At 40.6% G+C, this 18,633-nt stretch overlaps 1 protein-coding gene across 1 annotated transcript in view; it reads left to right on the top strand.

The window, feature by feature from the left end:
* Nucleotides 1–18,633, top strand: part of VAV3 (vav guanine nucleotide exchange factor 3) — a 412,985-nt gene that overhangs the window by 84,698 nt on the left and 309,654 nt on the right. The window contains exon 2 of the mRNA XM_067041064.1: nucleotides 8,135–8,251. Coding sequence (XP_066897165.1) covers nucleotides 8,135–8,251 — 117 coding nt within the window. The remainder of the gene's footprint in view (nucleotides 1–8,134; nucleotides 8,252–18,633) is intronic.

Below are 18,633 nucleotides of genomic sequence, written 5' to 3'. Positions count from 1 at the left end.
TATCTGACAGCCTGGCTGTTGGTGATTCCTATGAAAATTACAGTAAGTGAGCACGTCTGCAGGGTTGTGAAGCTGTATTAGAAATTGTTGACCTTCCCACAAGATACCATTTCTCAGCTGAGATTGAAATAACTCATTTCCTAAGCTGTGGAGGTTTTTCCTGTTATGTAGCCTCAGTTAACTTTAGACCATTATTGCCAACAATTTTAAAGAAGTACATGTTTATTCTTTCACATAAAAAAGGGAAGCGAACCTGTTTGCCTTCATATTGTTGAGAAAAGTCAAAATGGTTTCTACACACATAGAGGCAAAGGAAACCATATACTTTATACGAGGAGTAGAGGGAAAAGAGAGTCTTTAAGCATTTTATAGTGAACTTTAGCAGTCTGACCTTTAAATGTTTCCTTTCTGTAACATCAGTATCACTAGCATTGAAGAGGTAAGATTAAGAGGCAGGGCCGTGAAAAGCCACTTAGCTTCTTCTGTTGTGATAGCTATTTGGTTATGAAACATTTTCTAATCTAGAGAGCTCTGGCCTGATGTATAATTTTCAGGGTGTCTCAGACCTTGAACGTGTTAAGCTTTCTTCTTTGAAGGTTTTCTGCATCTTTATTGAGTGCTTTTCAACCCGTAATAAATAAGCAGGCTGCTGATGAATTTCTGAAGGAGCAGAGAGGGTGAGCATGGTGGCTGAAGACTGTGGGCTATATTAGAATGTGTCACTTGTCACTGGATATACCTGAGAGAGAGGCTATGGAGTGTCTCCTTACCAGGCCTTTTCAGATAAAGACAAGAATTAATTGACTCAATTTGTGGCCCCTTTCCACATACCCTGTTCCCTAACTTGCTAAGTTACCATTTTCAGGGAACACCCCCAGTGTCCTTGCAGTGCTCAGGACAGAGCTCTGGGTATGATTCTTAATTCTTCTTTTCTCCCTCATTCCCTCCACCCCACCCATATTCAATCACTTACCAGGTATTTCCTTTCCATATTACCTTACAGAGTTCTTTCCCTTTCTCCTTCTACCATCCTAGTCCAAATCACCATGATTTTTTTCCTTAAATGAATATGACAGCATCCTATTCTTGTCTTATCTAACCCACATAATCTTAATTAAGAGAAAAGAAAAACAGAAAGAGTTAATGTAACTCTGGTTAATTCTGCACGCTTCAAAATGGAGCTAGTATAACAGAGTCGATAAGGATATAGGCTCTGTAGCCAGAATGTCTGGATTTGAATTATGACTCCATTATTTTGGCATATGCAGTTATATAAAGTTGGGTAAATGTCTAAGCCTCTGTATATACGAAAGAAAAAAAATAAAACTTTCCTGATTGAGGTGTTGTGAGGATGAAAAGACATAAACATTTAGCATAGAGCTTGGTATATAGCAAACACTCAGAAATGACTACAGTAGTCATACAATGCAAAATTGAGAATTCCATTCTCCTATTTCAAAACCTCAATGTTTCTTATAGGATAAAGCCCACATCCCTTGGGCTTGCTCAGTAAGTCCCAGCTCCCCTGTCCAGCCCTGCTCTCACTGCCCCCCAGAGGGTTGTGTCCATTCTGAACCCCTTCCCCCACCTCCACCAGTCCATTCTTTGTCTTGTCTCATCCTCATGCCATCCTGTGCCGTTTACCTGGACACCCTCACACCCCAAGTCTGGCACTTTCCCTTTTGATCCCTGAACATCAACCACTCCCCTTCTTTTCGTGGCTGACTCCCACTCACCTGGCAGTGAGTGGGAGTCATCCTTGATCGCTTACTCCACAAGGCTGTCTCTGATACTCCAGGACTCCCGAGGGACCTTTGAGTGCCATCTTCATAGCATTTGCCATGTTGTTACGTAACTCCGTGTTCACTTGTCTGTACGCTTTGCCGGGCTACAAAATATCTCTTTTGAGGGTAGAGTTTGGGTCATATTTTTTTTTTTAAGAATACCCAGTTCTTGGCAGTTGCATTCAATTAACCAGGCTTCCCTGGTGGCGCAGTGGTTAAGAATCTGCCCGGCAATGCAGGGGACATGGGTTATATCCCTGGTCCGAGAAGATCCCACAATGCCGTGGAACAACTAAGCTCATGTGCCACAACTGCTGAGCCTGTGCTCTAGAGCCCACGAGCCACAATTACTGAGCCCACACGCTGCAACTACTTAAGTCCACGTGCCTAGAGCCTGTGCTCCATAACAAGAGAAGCCACCACAATGGGAAGCTCTCGCACCACAATGAAGAGTAGCCCCCGCTCAACGCAACTAAAGAAAGCCCGCGTACAGCAATGAAGACCTAATGCAGCCAAAAATAAATAAATAAATAAGTAAGTAAGTAAGTACCCAATTGAGGGGGCGACGTTTTATGACGTTTCATAAAAGACAGCTCATTAATATCTGTTAAGAGAGAAAATGCTCTTTAGACCTTTTGTGTATCCTGGATACACAAAAGGCAACTCATTAATATTTGTTAAGAGAGAAAATGCTATTTCAACCTTTCGTGTGTCCTTGATTTTGGTAACTATCATGTGTGGATATATTTAATATTTAAAAAATCTTAGAGTTATTTAATTCTGGTTTTAAAAATCCTAATCCTAAATTTTAAAAATACTGAAGTTCTCTCTTATAAATCAACTAGGTGATTTAGCAAAGTTATATAATTTTTGGTCAAACGTAAGGTATAGTTATGAACTGAAATAATGGGGTGTATCTGTCTTTGTGCATCGGATCTGAATACAAAAGGTTTTAAGCTGCTGCTGATGCTACAAAGGACTATTAGCATGTCAAAACACCAACAACATCCCTAGGCATAAAGAAACTCTAGTGTTCACCAGTCTTCAGTGAATTCAAGTTTTCTCTTTCTTAACAGAGTGAGATAAGAGTTTGCTTATTAGGCATTCCATTAAGAAAATGGTAGGATTTGGAGAGGTAATTTGAAGATCAATTAGGCCATTCTTATTTACATTAACTCCTTCTGTTGCAAGTGATAGATTACTTAAGCAAAGGGTGGAGTTACTGGTTCATTTGATATTATTGGCTCATGTAATTTGGGAGTAGCCTGATGCTCAGCCTTTGTTTTTTAAGTACTACCATATACCATATAAATTGAAACGGAACTGTTTGGAGAAATGGCTGATTATAGAACTTGGGCAGAGAAAATGTGACTTGGGCCTGGGACAGCTTGATGTAAGAAAACAAAGACTAATGGAATCGTCAGAAGGTCACAGAAGAGACCCCCAGTGGCCCAGTTTGGGACAATATGAACATCAAAAAGAATAATGATGGCAATTAATTATTACACAGACAAAGATTAAAAAACAGAGGGTGGAGGGCAGGGGAAGCTTGTCTTTAGGTGAGAATACCAGCTAACAAATGTGGAAGGAATGATAGAATTTTGCAGTCCCAAATGGAATAATCAAAGCAAGGGTTATCAGTGGATGCTAAATCCATGGTGAAAAATTATTGGGAAATAGGACAGCCACATGGTAACAAATTATCACCCCCTGGCTTTATTAATGTAAAGGGGAACATGTACTTTTACAATAGAGAGATGTGACAATAACCATCTTAACCAAGTAATCAAGTCTAGCATCAATAATAATGGGTTACCCTAACATTTTGTATCTTCTGATATGATGAACTATGAAGTTCACAGTATAAAATATTTTTTCCAAAATTGTTTAACTTGTATCTTGACTTAGTTTTGGTTCATAGGAAATGATGGGGAAATAAGTTTAATGATACCATGAGTAAATAATCAGACAAATGCCGAATGTGGGACATACTATAAGATACCTAGGTCTTGGGCTTCCCTGGTGGCGCAGTGGTTGAGAATCCGCCTGCCGATGCAGGGGACACGGGTTCGTGCCCCGGTCCAGGAAGATCCCACATGCCGCGGAGCGGCTGGGCCCGTGAGCCATGGCCACTGAGCCTGCGCGTCCGGAGCCTGTGCTCCGCAATGGGAGAGGCCACAACAGTGAGAGACCCGCGTACCAAAAAAAAAAAAAAAAAAAAAAAAAGATACCTAGGTCTGGACTCTTCCAAAAGACAGTGTCATTAAAAAAAAAAGGGCAGCAGGATTTTTAGATTAAAAGATACTGCAAAATTAAGCAACCAAATATAATGGGAAAAACTGAATTGGACCCTAGATTGGATGTGGATGGGTGGGATAGTGTAAAAAAGACATGGGGTAGGCAACTGATGAAATTTGGACATAGAATGGATATGAAATAATATGAAATTGTTGTTTATCTTCTCGGGATGGTAATGGTGTTGAAGGTATTTAGGAAAATATCCTCATTCCTAGGAGATGCATGTTGAGTTATTTAGGAGTGAAGTGCCATGGTGTCTGAACTTACTTTCACATATGAATTTTTATAAATATATAGAGATATGGTTGGCACACAAAAACCCATATGGCAGTATGTTACAGTTGTTGTGTAAATGGAGTGTTCATTGTACTATTCTTTCTACTTTTCTTTGGGTTTGAAATTTTAGAAAATAAACTGGAAAAGGAGAAAGTTCAACGTAAGGAAAACAAAGCAAAAGTCTGATGGTAGGTGGGCAGGCAGGTTGACAGGTCCAGCTCTGTTCAGGGCTTCTGTGATGGCATTAGGGCCCACTCCCTCCATCCCTCAACTCTGTTCCTGTACTTGCACAGAGCCATTAAGGGAAGTGTGATACTAGTGTTATTAGCCAATTTTGGGAAAGCTATGAAAATTTCCAACTGTGATTAATAGAGTAGCTTGTCTTACTCATTTTTAGCATTCCCAGTGTCTGGAACATTGTAGGCATTCAAAACCTGTTGACTGAAAAATACATAAATAAAAGGGTGACCAAACTTTATGATTGCCTGGAAGTGTGAGAGCATACCAATGGCGTTCTTCAAATCCAGTAAATATTTGTGGAATTTAATAGAATTAAATTAGTTAAGGGGCAAATAATGTTAAGATTGGTTCCAGAAGTGAGGGAAAGTTCTGTTTTTAAATCATCTCTTGTATGCATACAGTAATGACAACATTTCTTTTTCTTTACTTTCAGTAATGATACTTTTTTGAATTAATGATCAAAGCATTTGAATGGAGGTTTACTGTAGTTTTTCCTATACAGGGGAAAATTTGAGTTGGGTGTGAAATCTTCAGAGGGTAGCATGTGTAATTATTCTTTGTTCCTTGGTGAGCTATGAGTTGGGCACTTAATTATGTAAAAAATATTGCAAGAGAGATGTTGCATAATCCCCAAGAGAGTAATTATTGTCTGTCTTGGCAGAATGCAAGGCTTTTAATCTGTAAATAAGCAATTCTATGTGAAAGAGCTACATGTAGAGTGGTTCCGTGTTGTAAAGGTCTCTTATGAATTTTTAAAAATGAAAGCAGTAATTGTATGTGCAGTTTGGCTGCTGCCTTTGTACTTCATAGGGTTTATGATGCTTCCCCTGTGGTTTTAACCCCTCCTGAAATACTTAAGCCTCAAGAAGGATTCCTGTAAAGGGTAAAACTATGTCTGGGTTAAGCCCATGAAAAATCTGAATTTTTCCAAAGTAGAGAAAGTAAAATGTGCTTTCTGCAAATTAAAAAACCAAGATGGAAAACAGAACAACAAAATAAAATATTGACAGTACTTTAAGAAATAAAAAGGCAAAGATGCAATAATTAGTTAATAGATCTCTCACTTATTGGAGGTTAATAATTTTATTTTTATGTGTGCCATTGCAACTACTATTTCCGAAATTCACTTTCAGGATATGTGTGTACTATGCGTAGGTGGATCTGCATTTTAGATACTGAAAGGAAATTCTGTTGGTTGTCTAAGTTGCGATAGCATCTGTCTTCCCCCTTGTCCCTGGTAGTATCGATGAGCTGAGCATGTTCTCCAAGGTCAGTTTCTCTGCTTGAGCATCAGACCCTTCTCCTTTGCCCACTCAAGGACTTCCTTTGGGCAACTGTCCCTCTCCCTTGCGTGACCATCTTTCCCCTCTATCAAGTTATTCCTGTCAAAATAGAAACGTGTTGTAACAGCTTCCATTGTTAAAAAGCCCTTCCTTGACCTCTTTCTCTCTACCTCCTCAATCCTCTGTTCCCTTTTGCAGCAAAACTCCTAAGAATCTATATTCTATCTTTACTTTCTCTCTTCCCAATGTCTTTTGAAGCTGCTCTGCTCAGCCTTTCCCCACCCCCATCCTCCACATGGAACCTGCTTTTGTCACGGTGCACCCATAACCTTCACACAGCCAGATTCCCAGGACAGCACCTGGTCAAAATCTTATTTGAGTAGCGGCAGCAGCTGACACAGCTTATCACCCCTTCTTGCTAGAAACACCTTCTTTACTTGGCTTCAGGAAAAACATGTTCACCTGGTTGTTCTCCTTCCTTACTGGTTCCTCTTTCTCTGCCCCTTTGTGGGCTCCTCCTTTTTTCCTGATCTAAGATGACCTGGCCCCAGGTCCTCTGCTCCCCTCTTCTTTCTCCCAAAGTCATCTCAGATAACATCATGGTTAAAAATGTTTTGTATGCTCTAAAGACTCTCAGATTTAAGTCTGGAGTACACACCTGTGTCCTGGACTCCAGACTTGTATATCCAGTTGTCTGCTGCCCCGTGTTCCATTGGATGGAACACATAGGCATCTCAAATTTAAGAGTCAAAATTGAACACCTGGACTTCCCATGGCTGTCTCTCACCCAGATTATTGTAATAGCTTCCTGTCTGGTATTACTGTCTCTAGTCTTCCTCCAGCCCCTTTTGATCTATATTCAAAAAACAAAACAAAACAGAACAACAACAACAACAAAAAAGAAGCTCTGAAGAAAGAGCAGTAGGAACTGTAGCTGGGCTGGGAGTTAGAATAGAAAATGGAAAAGAGAGAGGGTTATTGGCTAGAGGAACGGCAAAGTTCAAGCATAGAGGCAGGAATGAACACGGAGTAACAGGCACGAACAAGGAGAACAGCCTGACTGCAATGGTGGAGCACGTTATAGAGGGCCTTAAAAGCTCAGCTGAGAAGTTTGTACTTGCTATGTCTGTGCATATTTTGTATATGTGAGAGGGGCCTGTTTACAAACCTGCACTTGAAACTCTAGGACTGTGCTCTCCAGTATGACAGCAACTAGCCACGTATGGCTATGGAGCACTTGAAATGGGGCTAGTCTGAATTGAGATATGCTGTTAAGTGTAAAATGTATACTAGATTTCAAAGATTTAGTACTAAAACTAATTTCATTTAAATGTTTTATGTTGATCATTTGTTGAAATAGTAGTATTTTTAATAGAGAGTTAAGTATTATTAGAAAAAAAATAAGCTGCAAGGATATATCGTACAGCACACAGAATACAGCCAGTATTTTTTTTAACTTTAAATGTTGTACACCTGAAACTTTATTGAGGTATAGTTTTAAATCAACTATACCTCAATAAAAGTTTTTAAAAGAAAGAAAAACAAAACTTTTAAAATATCAGACTCTGTCCCAAGGCCTCCAATGACTTCCCATCTCATTTAGAGTAAAAGCCTGTCCAACAGGGTCCTTCATCATCTGACCTCATTGCCTTTCCAGCTCACTTCCTGCCTTGCTCCTTGTCATCCACTCTGCTCTACCCACATTGGCCCCTTCCTCAGACATAACCTCAGAAGCTTCTGACTCAGGGCCTTGGCATGGGTTGCTACTTTAGTCTGAATATTCTGTCCTGTAATTCTGCATGGTTGCTTCTTTACCACCTTCAAATCTCTGCTGCTTATCTGTCCTCTTCTCACTGACACCTTCTCTAACCATCTCGCTGAAGCTCCCCACACCTCACCCAGCACTCCTGATCCCTCCTCCTGGCTTTATTTTTCTCTATTGCACTTATCACCATATGAAAATAAAAATATTTACTTTTTTGTTTTTGTTGCTGAGTTTGTTCTTGTGTGTCTCCTCTAATTAGGATGTAAGTATCCTGAGGGCAGGCTTCCATCTGCCTTGTTCACAGCTGTGTCACCAGTGCCTGGGAGAGAGTGGGTAATCATTTAAGTACTGATGAAGGAGTAATTGAAAACAACCTGAAAAGTGGGTGGATTCTTTGTTGGCATTTCCCCAGCATTCTGGGCGTGACAGAGGATAGGTAGCATTCAGAATGATTCGCTATATACTAATAGCTGTTTCCCATTCCTCAGTTTCTCTGTTTGAAGAACATAAGGACATTCCTCACGGCCTGTTGTGAGACATTTGGAATGAGAAAGAGTGAACTCTTTGAGGCATTTGACTTGTTTGATGTCCGTGACTTTGGAAAGGTAACTACATTTTATTTTTTATGTATTTTTAAATTCAAGAACATTTTATCAAATAACTGTTGTTTCTTATCTTGAAGTAAGACATGTGACTGAAGTGGTATCTGCATTATGTATTAAATTTTACATGTAAGTGGCTTAGCCAAAAAAATAATAGCAACAACTGTCCAAATGAGATTAGAATTATTATTTTTTAATTAAAGCAGTATAAGGGGAATTTTTAATCCAGAGGTAACTTTTCCTGTTGGTTATCTCGGAGGGCAGGACTACTATTTCCCAACTTTTAGATAGTTCGTTGGGCTGTCATGACTGAGGACCAGTATTCTTTCCCTCCAGTCTTTTCCAAACCTGAAAGGCCTCTAATTTTTGGAAGTTGAGAATGTTCTGTTGCCTGTTTTGGCATTTGGGTAGGTGACTTGCAGAACACATGAAATCGCTGAAATGTTTGAAATTGTTGAATAACTCCTATTGCTTGGATTTCAGCAGATACATGTTAGATTGTCAGATTTCAATGATATTTGTCACATGTAAATTGGTTTTAATGTTTGCTCTTATTACTTGTATGTACACCAAGCACTTGTGTATAATAGGTGACTTCCTTTCAAAAGAATCAAAAGGAAAAGGATAGAAATCATCCTTTCAAAAGTTACATTCATTTATTTTGAAGTGATTGGGCATAAAGTTAAACTTCTTGCGTCTGAGAAGCCATAAAAGAGGCAGTTAGGTAACACCTGATGTCATAATTGCATTATGAAAATAAGCAGGGAAAAACCTAAAAGATCTTGAGAAGTTTGCTCTTACTCTAATAATTCAGGTGCTAGTATCTCATCAAAAGGCTGTTTGAGAGTGACACTTCATTTGATTTTTAGGATGTAATATTTTTTATTATATATCTTTATTGGAGTATAATTGCTTCACAATGCTGTGTTAGTTTCTGTTATACAACAAAGTAAATCAGCCATATGCATACATATATCCCCATATCCCCTCCCTCTGGAACCTCCCTCCCACCCCTCTAAGTGTAATATTTTTATTATAAAATAAAAAGCAAGCAATGGATTGGTTTGCTTGGCAATGGGAATAAATAGCACAAACTTGAAACAGAAATGTAAAAAATTTGATGCTGACATGAAGCAAGTATGGGGAAGCCAACCTGCCCAGGGAGAAAGAAGGCGTGGGTTTGCTCTTGGTCACTTTGTGATCTGGACTTTGGCCGTCTTCTCCATCATCAGACCACCTGCCCGCTTAGAAGTCTGTACGAAAGGAAATGGATATAAGGATATGGTTTTTAGGATTCCTCTTTCTCTGGCCAGCTGTGATTTGGTTGTCTTGAGGTCCAAAAAAGTGATGGAGGATAACATATGGAGATAGTTACAAGGAACTGAAAACCAAGCCTCCTTGTAAAGAAGTGGTGGCACATTTGTCTATGGCCATGAAGTGAAGCCATGAAGACAAAGAGCAATCAGAGAATCCCAGGTGAAGTGGACAGTCCTCTAAGCTGCTGGCCCAGAAAAATGCCTTAACAGCTTACAAAGATATCTTTTGCTGTTCTTTGACCTTTCCTTCTATATTAAAAAAAAATTCTTCTTTAATTTTCCTTTATTTCCTCCCTCTCTTTTGGGGAAATGAAAAAATGAAAGAAAAGTCTTGATTTTTTAAAGCTTTTCAAAAAGCTCTTCATTTTTTTTTTGTTCGAATTTGCCCAAAATGGTGTTGACAAAGACTTTTATGAAGTCATAAAAATTGTTTAGAAATGCATAGCTTTGTTTTAGTGGAATAACATTGCATGCTTGCTTCCTACAATGGAAGCTTTGTAGGAGAGCTGAGGTTATAGAAAGTTGAATATAAAGGAATTAACTGTATGCTTCTCATGGGTAATCATAGTTCTGGCTTAAAATATTTTGGCAGTGGTAAGTCTGAAACAGAATTAAACCTGGGATTGCGGATAGAACATGATCCTATATTTACCACTTTAAAATTACATACATTTTTGCTACTGCCAAGATTGGTGCAGCTATCTCTTCTGAACTGTATTTGACCTAAATGAACCACTGAAAATTAAAGAATTTAAGGGGCTGTTCCATAATTTACCAGTATTATTGCTATTAAACATAATCTCTAAGCCAAACCACCAATGCCACCACTTATTGAACCCTTTTGATGTAGCAGATATCTTTTTAATCTTCAAATATATTTTTTAATCCTTATAACAACCCTATGAGGTGTAAGTACCAGTATTATTATTTTCTTTCTTGTACAGATAAGCAAACCTGTGTCTGAAATCCACATATCTAGTAGAGATTGGAGCAGTGGTTTGACCCCAGATTTGACTGGTTCTCCACTGCTGCACAGCAAACATTCCCATAGCCAGTACTCTGGACCAGCATGGGCCTAAGTGCTTTGCAAGTATTGACTCAATTCTCATATTAATCCCACCATATAGGTTCTAGAATTGTCCCCATTTACAAATCCTAGATTGTAAGTGATGGATCTTGGGCAATTCATGCAGTTTAACATTTTTAAGTTAAAAAAAAATGAATAGGTTGCTAATTTAGAGACAAAGTAATTTCTGGTATTGTGAATATCAATTTTAACAGGATGTAGACAGGTTAGTTTGTTTCTCTCTGTTCCTTGAGGCATAATTAAATTTTTTCAATTAATTTAAAATGAAAAATATCTCTGTGTGCTCCCGGTCTGCCTTAATTCATACAAATAGTAAATCTAGGATCCATGTATACTTGGTACCATTTCACCTAGGAATATGTTAATTGCAATAACAGTATCTAATTTTTTTTAGCATTTTGAAGCTTGGAGAGTGTTTCAGATCACTGACCTCATTTGATTCTCATGATAGTCTTGTGAAGGAAGGAAGCAAGTGTTCCCAGTTTTCAGATGAGGAAACTGCGAGGTGGGGAGGTTAAATGATGACTTCAGGTTCTCCTTACTTGGGGATGGAGCAGGATCTGGCACTCAGGTCTTCTGACTTACCAGCCCTCTGCTTTTCTTGTCTGCTGCTTCTGTTTTGGATCTCACTCCTGTGTGGATGCTTGCTCAGGGAAAAGGATGAACTCACAGGAGAAAAACCAAAGGAACATATGAAATTAAAAAGCACAGTGATCTTTCACTTGGAATCTAATTATACTTTATCTTTAGAAAGAGAGGAAAGATTTAGGATACTGCATGAGTTATATTTAGGATACTGCGTGTGTTAACACGAATGAATGATAATTTTCCTTTCCGCTAATGAGATAATGAAGAGCACACGTTTTGGGTGCTCTAGAAGGGCTTATGATCATTTTGCCTTTCAGTGTTAACTTTAATTTCTAGTATTGAGCTCTTTACCCACTGAAAATAGGGTATTGATTTTAATTCAAACTCATATGTCAACAAAAATTAGAATAGTTCTGAACACTTTCTGTACTTTGGTTAAAAATCACGCAAGGATGGAGAATGAGTTTAGTAACTTGAACTCATTCAGGAGTCAGCAGAGAGAGGCCTTGAGGTTAACTCTGATTCTCAGGATTGTTAAATACAGGTGGCCCTTGAAAAATGGGCGTTTGAGCTGTGTGGGTCCACTTATAGCAGATATTTTTTCAATAAATACTACACGATCTGTGGTTGGTTGAATCTGCAGATGCAGAACTGTGGATACGGAGGAACCATATATACGGAGGGCCGACTAAATTATACATGGATTTTTGACTGTCGGGAAGATCTGTGCCCCCAACACCTTCCCACCCTCTGTTGTTGAAGGGTCAACTATGCTGAATAAGTTTACCATCAGAGGTGGAGTTCTGGCCTTGCTGAGTCTTCTCCCTGCTCTGAGGTGGGAGGAGCTTAGGTGTCCTTTTAAGAGCCTTTACCACCTCCCTCTGCCTTTGGGTTTATGTTTTTGTGTGATTCTGAAAAATCATTACTTTCTTACTATTCAAGAAGATGGATCCTCTTCTGGCTTTCTAGTAACAACAAGAACAAAAAGTAAAATCTTATTAGTTGACCTCTTTGCTTGAGAAATGTAATTAAAAAAAAATCCTTTCCCCCCAGAAATGTTAGAAATTATTAATTACTTTTGACATTGCAACAAGATCTGTAAATTTGCTCACTTTCATGCTGCATATAAAGAATTTTCCGTTCCTCTGTTCAGATTGTCATTTTCTGATTAACACTTTTGTTGTTTGGAAACATTTCCTGCTGAGCTGTCTGTTGGCACACTTACAGTGCAGAAACACATGGGATTTTTCTTTAATGAGAACATTTCTAGTGAGTAATAGAAATCAGGCTGCTGATGCTGTGCAGATGAGTGATGAAGTCAGTTCCTTCCCCTGGCAGCTCTAGGTGGATATAAGGGCCTACTTCCCGCTACCCACAGATGTCACGTCTGTTGTTTCAAGTGTTGTAAAGCACCTGACAAGTGTAAGGTGATACGTTTTCTTGAATCAAAGAGAATCACAACTGGCTGAATGTAGTTCCAGCTGATATTAGTAGCGGTAGGGTAGTTTCTATGTGTTCAGGTTCAGGACAAGTACTGTCTAAAGGAATTCAGAGCATTGGCTTAGGTGTGGATCAAGGATTCAGGTAAAAACATTAATTGAGAAGAGGTAGTGTCGTGTTTTGGCTAAGAACATGGTTTCTGAGTTGGATTGCAGTTTGCATTCCTTATGGTATGTGATCTTGTGCAAGCTACTTAATCTCTTTGAGCTTCAGTTTCCTCATCTATAATTTGAGGTTAGGTGAGAAATGAAATGATGTATGTAAAGTGCTTAAAAAGAGTATCCAGGTCCAGGGGCTTCCCTGGTGGCACAGTGGTTGAAAGTCCGCCTGCTGATGCAGGGGACACCGGTTTGTGCCCCGGTCCGGGAAGATCCCACATGCCACGGAGCGGCTGGGCCCGTGAGCTGTGGCCGCTGAGCCTGTGCGTCCGGAGCCTGTGCTCCGCAACGGGAGAGGCCACAATGGTGAGAGGCTCGTGTAACGCAAGAGCAAAAAAACAAAAACAAAAACAAACAAACAAAAAAAGAGTATCCAGGTCCAAAGTATGTAGTACTCGGTAAATATTAGCTGTTCTCACTCTTATTGTTACTATTATTACAACTATAATTACTGGTGTTAATGGGGCTTCAGGTTCAGTGGTAAACATAGGAGTTGAATTTTGAATTGAATGCAAGGACTAATGATAAACTTTGTTCTTTCTACTGTGCTACAGTGATTATCTATTTTATCCTGCATAGCTATCTTTCTCCCTCCTTCTGTGACATTGGATCTCCTTTGAGAAAGCACCCTTTTCCCTTTTCCCATCGCCAATCATGTAGTTTGGGTGGTTTAATCAATTATAATATCCCATCCCTTTGGCCATAGTGATGAGTTTGGGGATGGGGCAGGTCACTCAGTTAGGACCTGTATGATGGTTTAAGACATTGGCAGGGTCAGTTTTATTTTTGCTCTCCACCTGCCATGGAAATGTGTGGATACAAGGCTTGGAGGGGCTACGGCCATCTGGGAACCACATGGAGTTTCAAAACAGACCTAGTTCAGTGAGAGCAGAGCTGAGGAGGATCCTAGTGGTATCATGTGAGGCTGGACTCATGTTGTGCTCAAAGCCAAATACATGTATCTGTGGATTTTTCTGTGACATGAGCCAAGACAGTCTTCCTTTTCTTCTTCCTCAGGCCAGTTTTCCTTAGTTCTTCCAACTAGCAGTGAGAGAAATCTAAGTGATTCACCTGGTTTTGTCCATCACATGATTTCAGTTGTGTAGATAGGTTAACCTTTCTTCTGTTACCAACGTTCCACACAACTTGGAGACCATTCTGTAGTGTCTCCATCTTCTGTCATATACAGAAGAGGAGATACGCAGAGTCATAGAACATCTCTGTTTTGCAGCATGTAAATAATTACATAGAAGGACCATATGAGCTTTGTGGTAAATGCCTCCTCTTCCTTACCTTTGACCCAAGGAGTATCATAGATACTGTTCAGGTTTGGAAGAGGCTCTAAGTCATCAGGCATGCTTCCCATGTTCGTCTGCGCTCTACAGGGTCAAGAAAATGGGCATGCATGCGTCTACAGATGAGAACTCACTTCTTCCTGAGGCTCCCAGCTGAGTATATATATTTGGACCCGAAAGAATGATTTGAAGATTACGTTAAAACTTCAGGGTAAAAAAGACTTAAAGAGGCTGCTAAATCCTTCACCTGGAAATGAATAGGGCTTCATTTCTTCTTCAATTTCTGTCTCATCTGTAATGCCTTATCATGTCTTATGAGAGTATTTGCTCAGGATGTGTCCTATAAGTTTGTGTGTTTCCACTTTTTCACCCTTCCCAGCCTGAATTGTACACCTCAGGGTATATGTAGAAAGAAGGGTACAAGGACCTCTTCCTGCCCAGTGTGTACTAATACCCCAGGCCAGCTCTTCAGCACTCATACCTGGATGACTAGATAATCTCCATATCCTCATTCCCCTCTTCCAGCCTATGTGTGTGTTGGGAAGTGCACCCTCCAAAGCTCATTTCATTGCATCCGGACACAATGAAACTAGATACTTGAAAATCTGTAATGATTTCCTACTACCTGTATATCTCTTGGCATCTACCTGGCTTTCCTGGTTACAAGAAAATCCTGCCAACCAAAGGCTTCTGAGCTTTTCTTGGGCATGGGTGGCCTCAGGGACCTCACCGTGGCATGGTTTGAAAGATCCTTATTGGCTACTGCATGCACATTGATCAACAATTAGAAACATTTTTTCTCATATCCCTATGTACCCAGCATGAATCATTTTGGTATTTAAATATAATCTCTCTTTTTATAATTATTTGTTTGATCTCCTACTCTTATTAGAAGTTTGACATTTCTCTCTGAAAGTATTTCCCATCCTAAATTATTCAGGAGTCTCTGGGGCTTTTGCAGTCATTTAGGCCCTAATCAGTCTTGCTTTGAAGCACCACGAGAATCTCGACCTCCACTCGATGGCCCACTAGCCTGGTGCTAGTGAAGACTGCCCCTGCTTGGTGCCTTTGACAGCTCTGATGCTGGCATGCCCTGCTTAGCCTCACACTACCCAAGCCTGCTTCCCGCCTTCCCCACAGCATTTTAGCCTCAGCATTGAGCCTGGCCAGGCCAAATTTCTCTAGCTGTGCAGTGAATTCTGTCTAGGAGCTCCTGATATCCTTTCCTGCCAGTGATCTACGGTCAGGGCCTCCTTAGGCAGCCCCCACAGGGGTACCAACTTTCATTCTTAGAGCAGCATTTGGGATCTCTGGTCTTTCCTCCAAGGCAGCCCTGGACTTGCCCTGCAAATCAGCCAACGTTCAGCCTCCAGCAGACAGCCTAGCAGGGATACTGTGAAGAGTCAACCTCTGTCCACCCACAAAGACCTCCTCTACTTTCCCCTCCTTAGCAGTAGGTGGCTTACCTATACTTACATAACTAAGGGAGAGCTCTCCAGGGATTCCTTCCTGAACAAAGAAAGCTTGTTCCAGGGCCTCATTTGTGTCTAAGCTGAGACAGAGAAAACAGCTTCTAGCCTTCCCTAATGTGTATGTCTAGTTGGCTATTAAGACAATTTCTGTGTCATTAGCAGTATTCTTCTCCTTTGCTTTTGGACAGAGCTGACTTTTTAAGCAATCTCTACATCTATTTCACTCTCTTTGATAGTATTTTTCACAGGGGTCCTTAATACTAGGTAGATTTCCCCGTTCTTACCACGTTAAGAAGCTGAGCCATGCAAGGCTCATCCTTTACACCTTAATGATTATTCAGGCTCATTTTTTGGTCTGCTTTCTAACTGCTTTTGAGACAGTTCAAAAAAATTTCACTGTTCTCTAATTTTAATACAGTTGAAAACTTCTAGAACAGCATTTCCCAAGCAACCCCATTGTCCTGAGAAATGTTAATAGTCTGGGGAAAATATTCTTGTTCAAATAAGTTTGGTAAACACTGCATGTTACATCCTCCCTCTATATATGGGATATAGCATGGTGAAGGCACTGAAAAGTCCTGAAGTGAGGAAAACAGTTAAACTTTTAATTAATCTAGGATTTCTCAAATGTGTATGTGAGTAGCAATTTAGATATCCCATGATCACATCAAACTCACTGTGTATAAAACTGAACTACTTTTTTTTTTTCCCTCTTCAAACCCATTTCTATTTGGGTAAAGCTATTCCTTTGTTCACTCTGCCAGAAAGTAAACAGTTAAGGCCCTCATCACAAGAATTATTGAAATAGTCTCCCAAATCTGCCTTCAGGTTTGAATCACTCCAAACTCATTTTCAGAGTAATATTGCAAAAATGCGAAGCTGTTCATGTTGCTCAGAGGTTTAAAACTTGATAGTGGATCTCTGTTGCTTTTAACAGAATAAAATCCAGACCCTTTTACGAGCCACACAAGGTTATTCATGATCAGGCTCCTTGTCTTGCTTTCCTAGCTCCATTACCCTCCTTGTTTCAGTCCCACCAAATTATCTAAGTTGTCATTCTCCAGATTAATATTTATTAATACTGTTTTCTTTGCCTGGATGCCCCTTCCTCTCCATATCCCTCAACCCCTCATCTCCAGTGACTTAAAGGTCACATACACACACACCACTTTATCCAGAGCTTGGGCTTTAGTTGGTTCTTGGATGTACTGAACCCTCCTGGGCTGACTCTGCTGACTTGTTCCTGCCCATTCCCTTCGTTCTAGCTGGACCTTCGTCCTCCTTCCCTGTCCTACAGATGTGTGGCCTTGGCACATTAAACAGGCTCTCTTCCTCCACTCCTGAGACTTTGAGATCAAGTAAACCTGGGTTTCACCTTCCCTTCCCATAGCTCCCTGTGTGGGAGGGAGGTTGCTCAGCTTCTCAGAGCCTCCATGTTTTGATCTGTACGATGGCCCCAGTGATGATCCCTACCTCACAGAATTGTAGTGAGAAGTGTGAATCACATTCTATGGTAAAGCAGTTGGCACAGTGTCTGGCAGAGGCTCAGTCAGTGGTAACTTCTCCTGAGCAATTCACCCATCATTTCCTTCATTCTGCAAATGGTTGCATGCTTCCTCTGATGGGCATGTGCCTAAGACAGGAGGGAAGGGGGCAGGGCACAACAACTAAAAGAATGACAGTCCCTGACATAACAAAAACTGGTTAGAACCTACTCAGCCCAAGATGGTGGAGGATGGAGCCTCATTATACACTCATTGTAATACATTAGCTATATGACATACCCGCAGGTGCCAAGATATTTCCAAGGCTGCCCATAAAAGGCCCAAAACTGGGTGGTAGCCCAATTCCTGGAAATCTCCGCCCTGTCCCCAAAATAGTTGGAATAACCCTCCCACTCATTAGCCTGTGAAATTACCCAGCCCATAAAAACTGCCACACCTCAGGGCCCTCGCCTCCTGAGACAGACCGCATTCTGCCTATGGAATGTGTATCTCTGCTTTCACTTTACTATGGCTCACTCATGATTTCTTTCCTGTGCGAAGCCAAGGACCCTCACTTGGTGCCTGTCCCAGGGGTTCACTTGAGACCTGGGACATGATCATTTTCTCATGCCCCGTTTTCCTGCAACCTCTTTACAAAGGGTATTAATAAATCTACTTCTTGCCTATCACTTTGTCTCTTGCCTGATTCCTCCTGTGCCGAGGCACAAAGAACCTGAGCTTCTTTAAGTCCTGAGACAAGCTGTGTGGTTTTGAAACAGGAGGGAAGGGGGCAGGGCACAACCTTTAAAAGAATGACATAGTCATAGGACATGACAAAAACTGGTTAGAACCAACTAGGTCCAAGATGGCAGAAGATTCAATTTCCAGTGGACCTTGAGGCTCATTATATGCTCATTGTAATACATTAGCATCTAAATGACACAACCACCAGTACCATGACATATCTGAAGCCAACCAAAAGGCCAAAAAGTGGGTGGCGACCCAATTCCTGGAAATCTCCGCCCCTTCCCCAAATAGTTGGAATAATCCTTACACTCATTAGCTTATGAAATTACCCAGCCCATTAAAACTAACCACACCATATTTTGGGGCCTCTCGCCTTCTGAGATGGCCCACACTCTGTCTGTGGAGTGTGTTTCTCCCAAGGCCATTCTCGCCGTTTGAGATGGACCACATTCTTTCTATGGAATGAGTATCTCTCTAAATAAATCCACTTCTTAGCTATCACTTTGTCTGTCACTGAATTCTTTGAGACATAAAGAACCTGAACTTCATTAAATCCTCAGACCAGGTGTGTGATCTCGATTAAAAGACTGTGGGTTCAAGTCCCAATCTGGATTCTGGCTGGGTTCCAGTCCTGGCACATGAGTTCAGCCCATCTGAGTTGTGTGGTTTCAGTTTCATTTGGAAGATTGTGGGTTTGAGTCCCAACTGAAGCACACCTGGGTTTGAGTCCTGTCCTAA

This window comes from Kogia breviceps, chromosome 1 (genome assembly GCF_026419965.1).
Source record: "Kogia breviceps isolate mKogBre1 chromosome 1, mKogBre1 haplotype 1, whole genome shotgun sequence".
In the NCBI taxonomy this organism is placed as follows: Eukaryota; Metazoa; Chordata; class Mammalia; order Artiodactyla; family Physeteridae; genus Kogia; species Kogia breviceps.
This window is presented reverse-complemented; position numbering and strand designations above follow the sequence as displayed.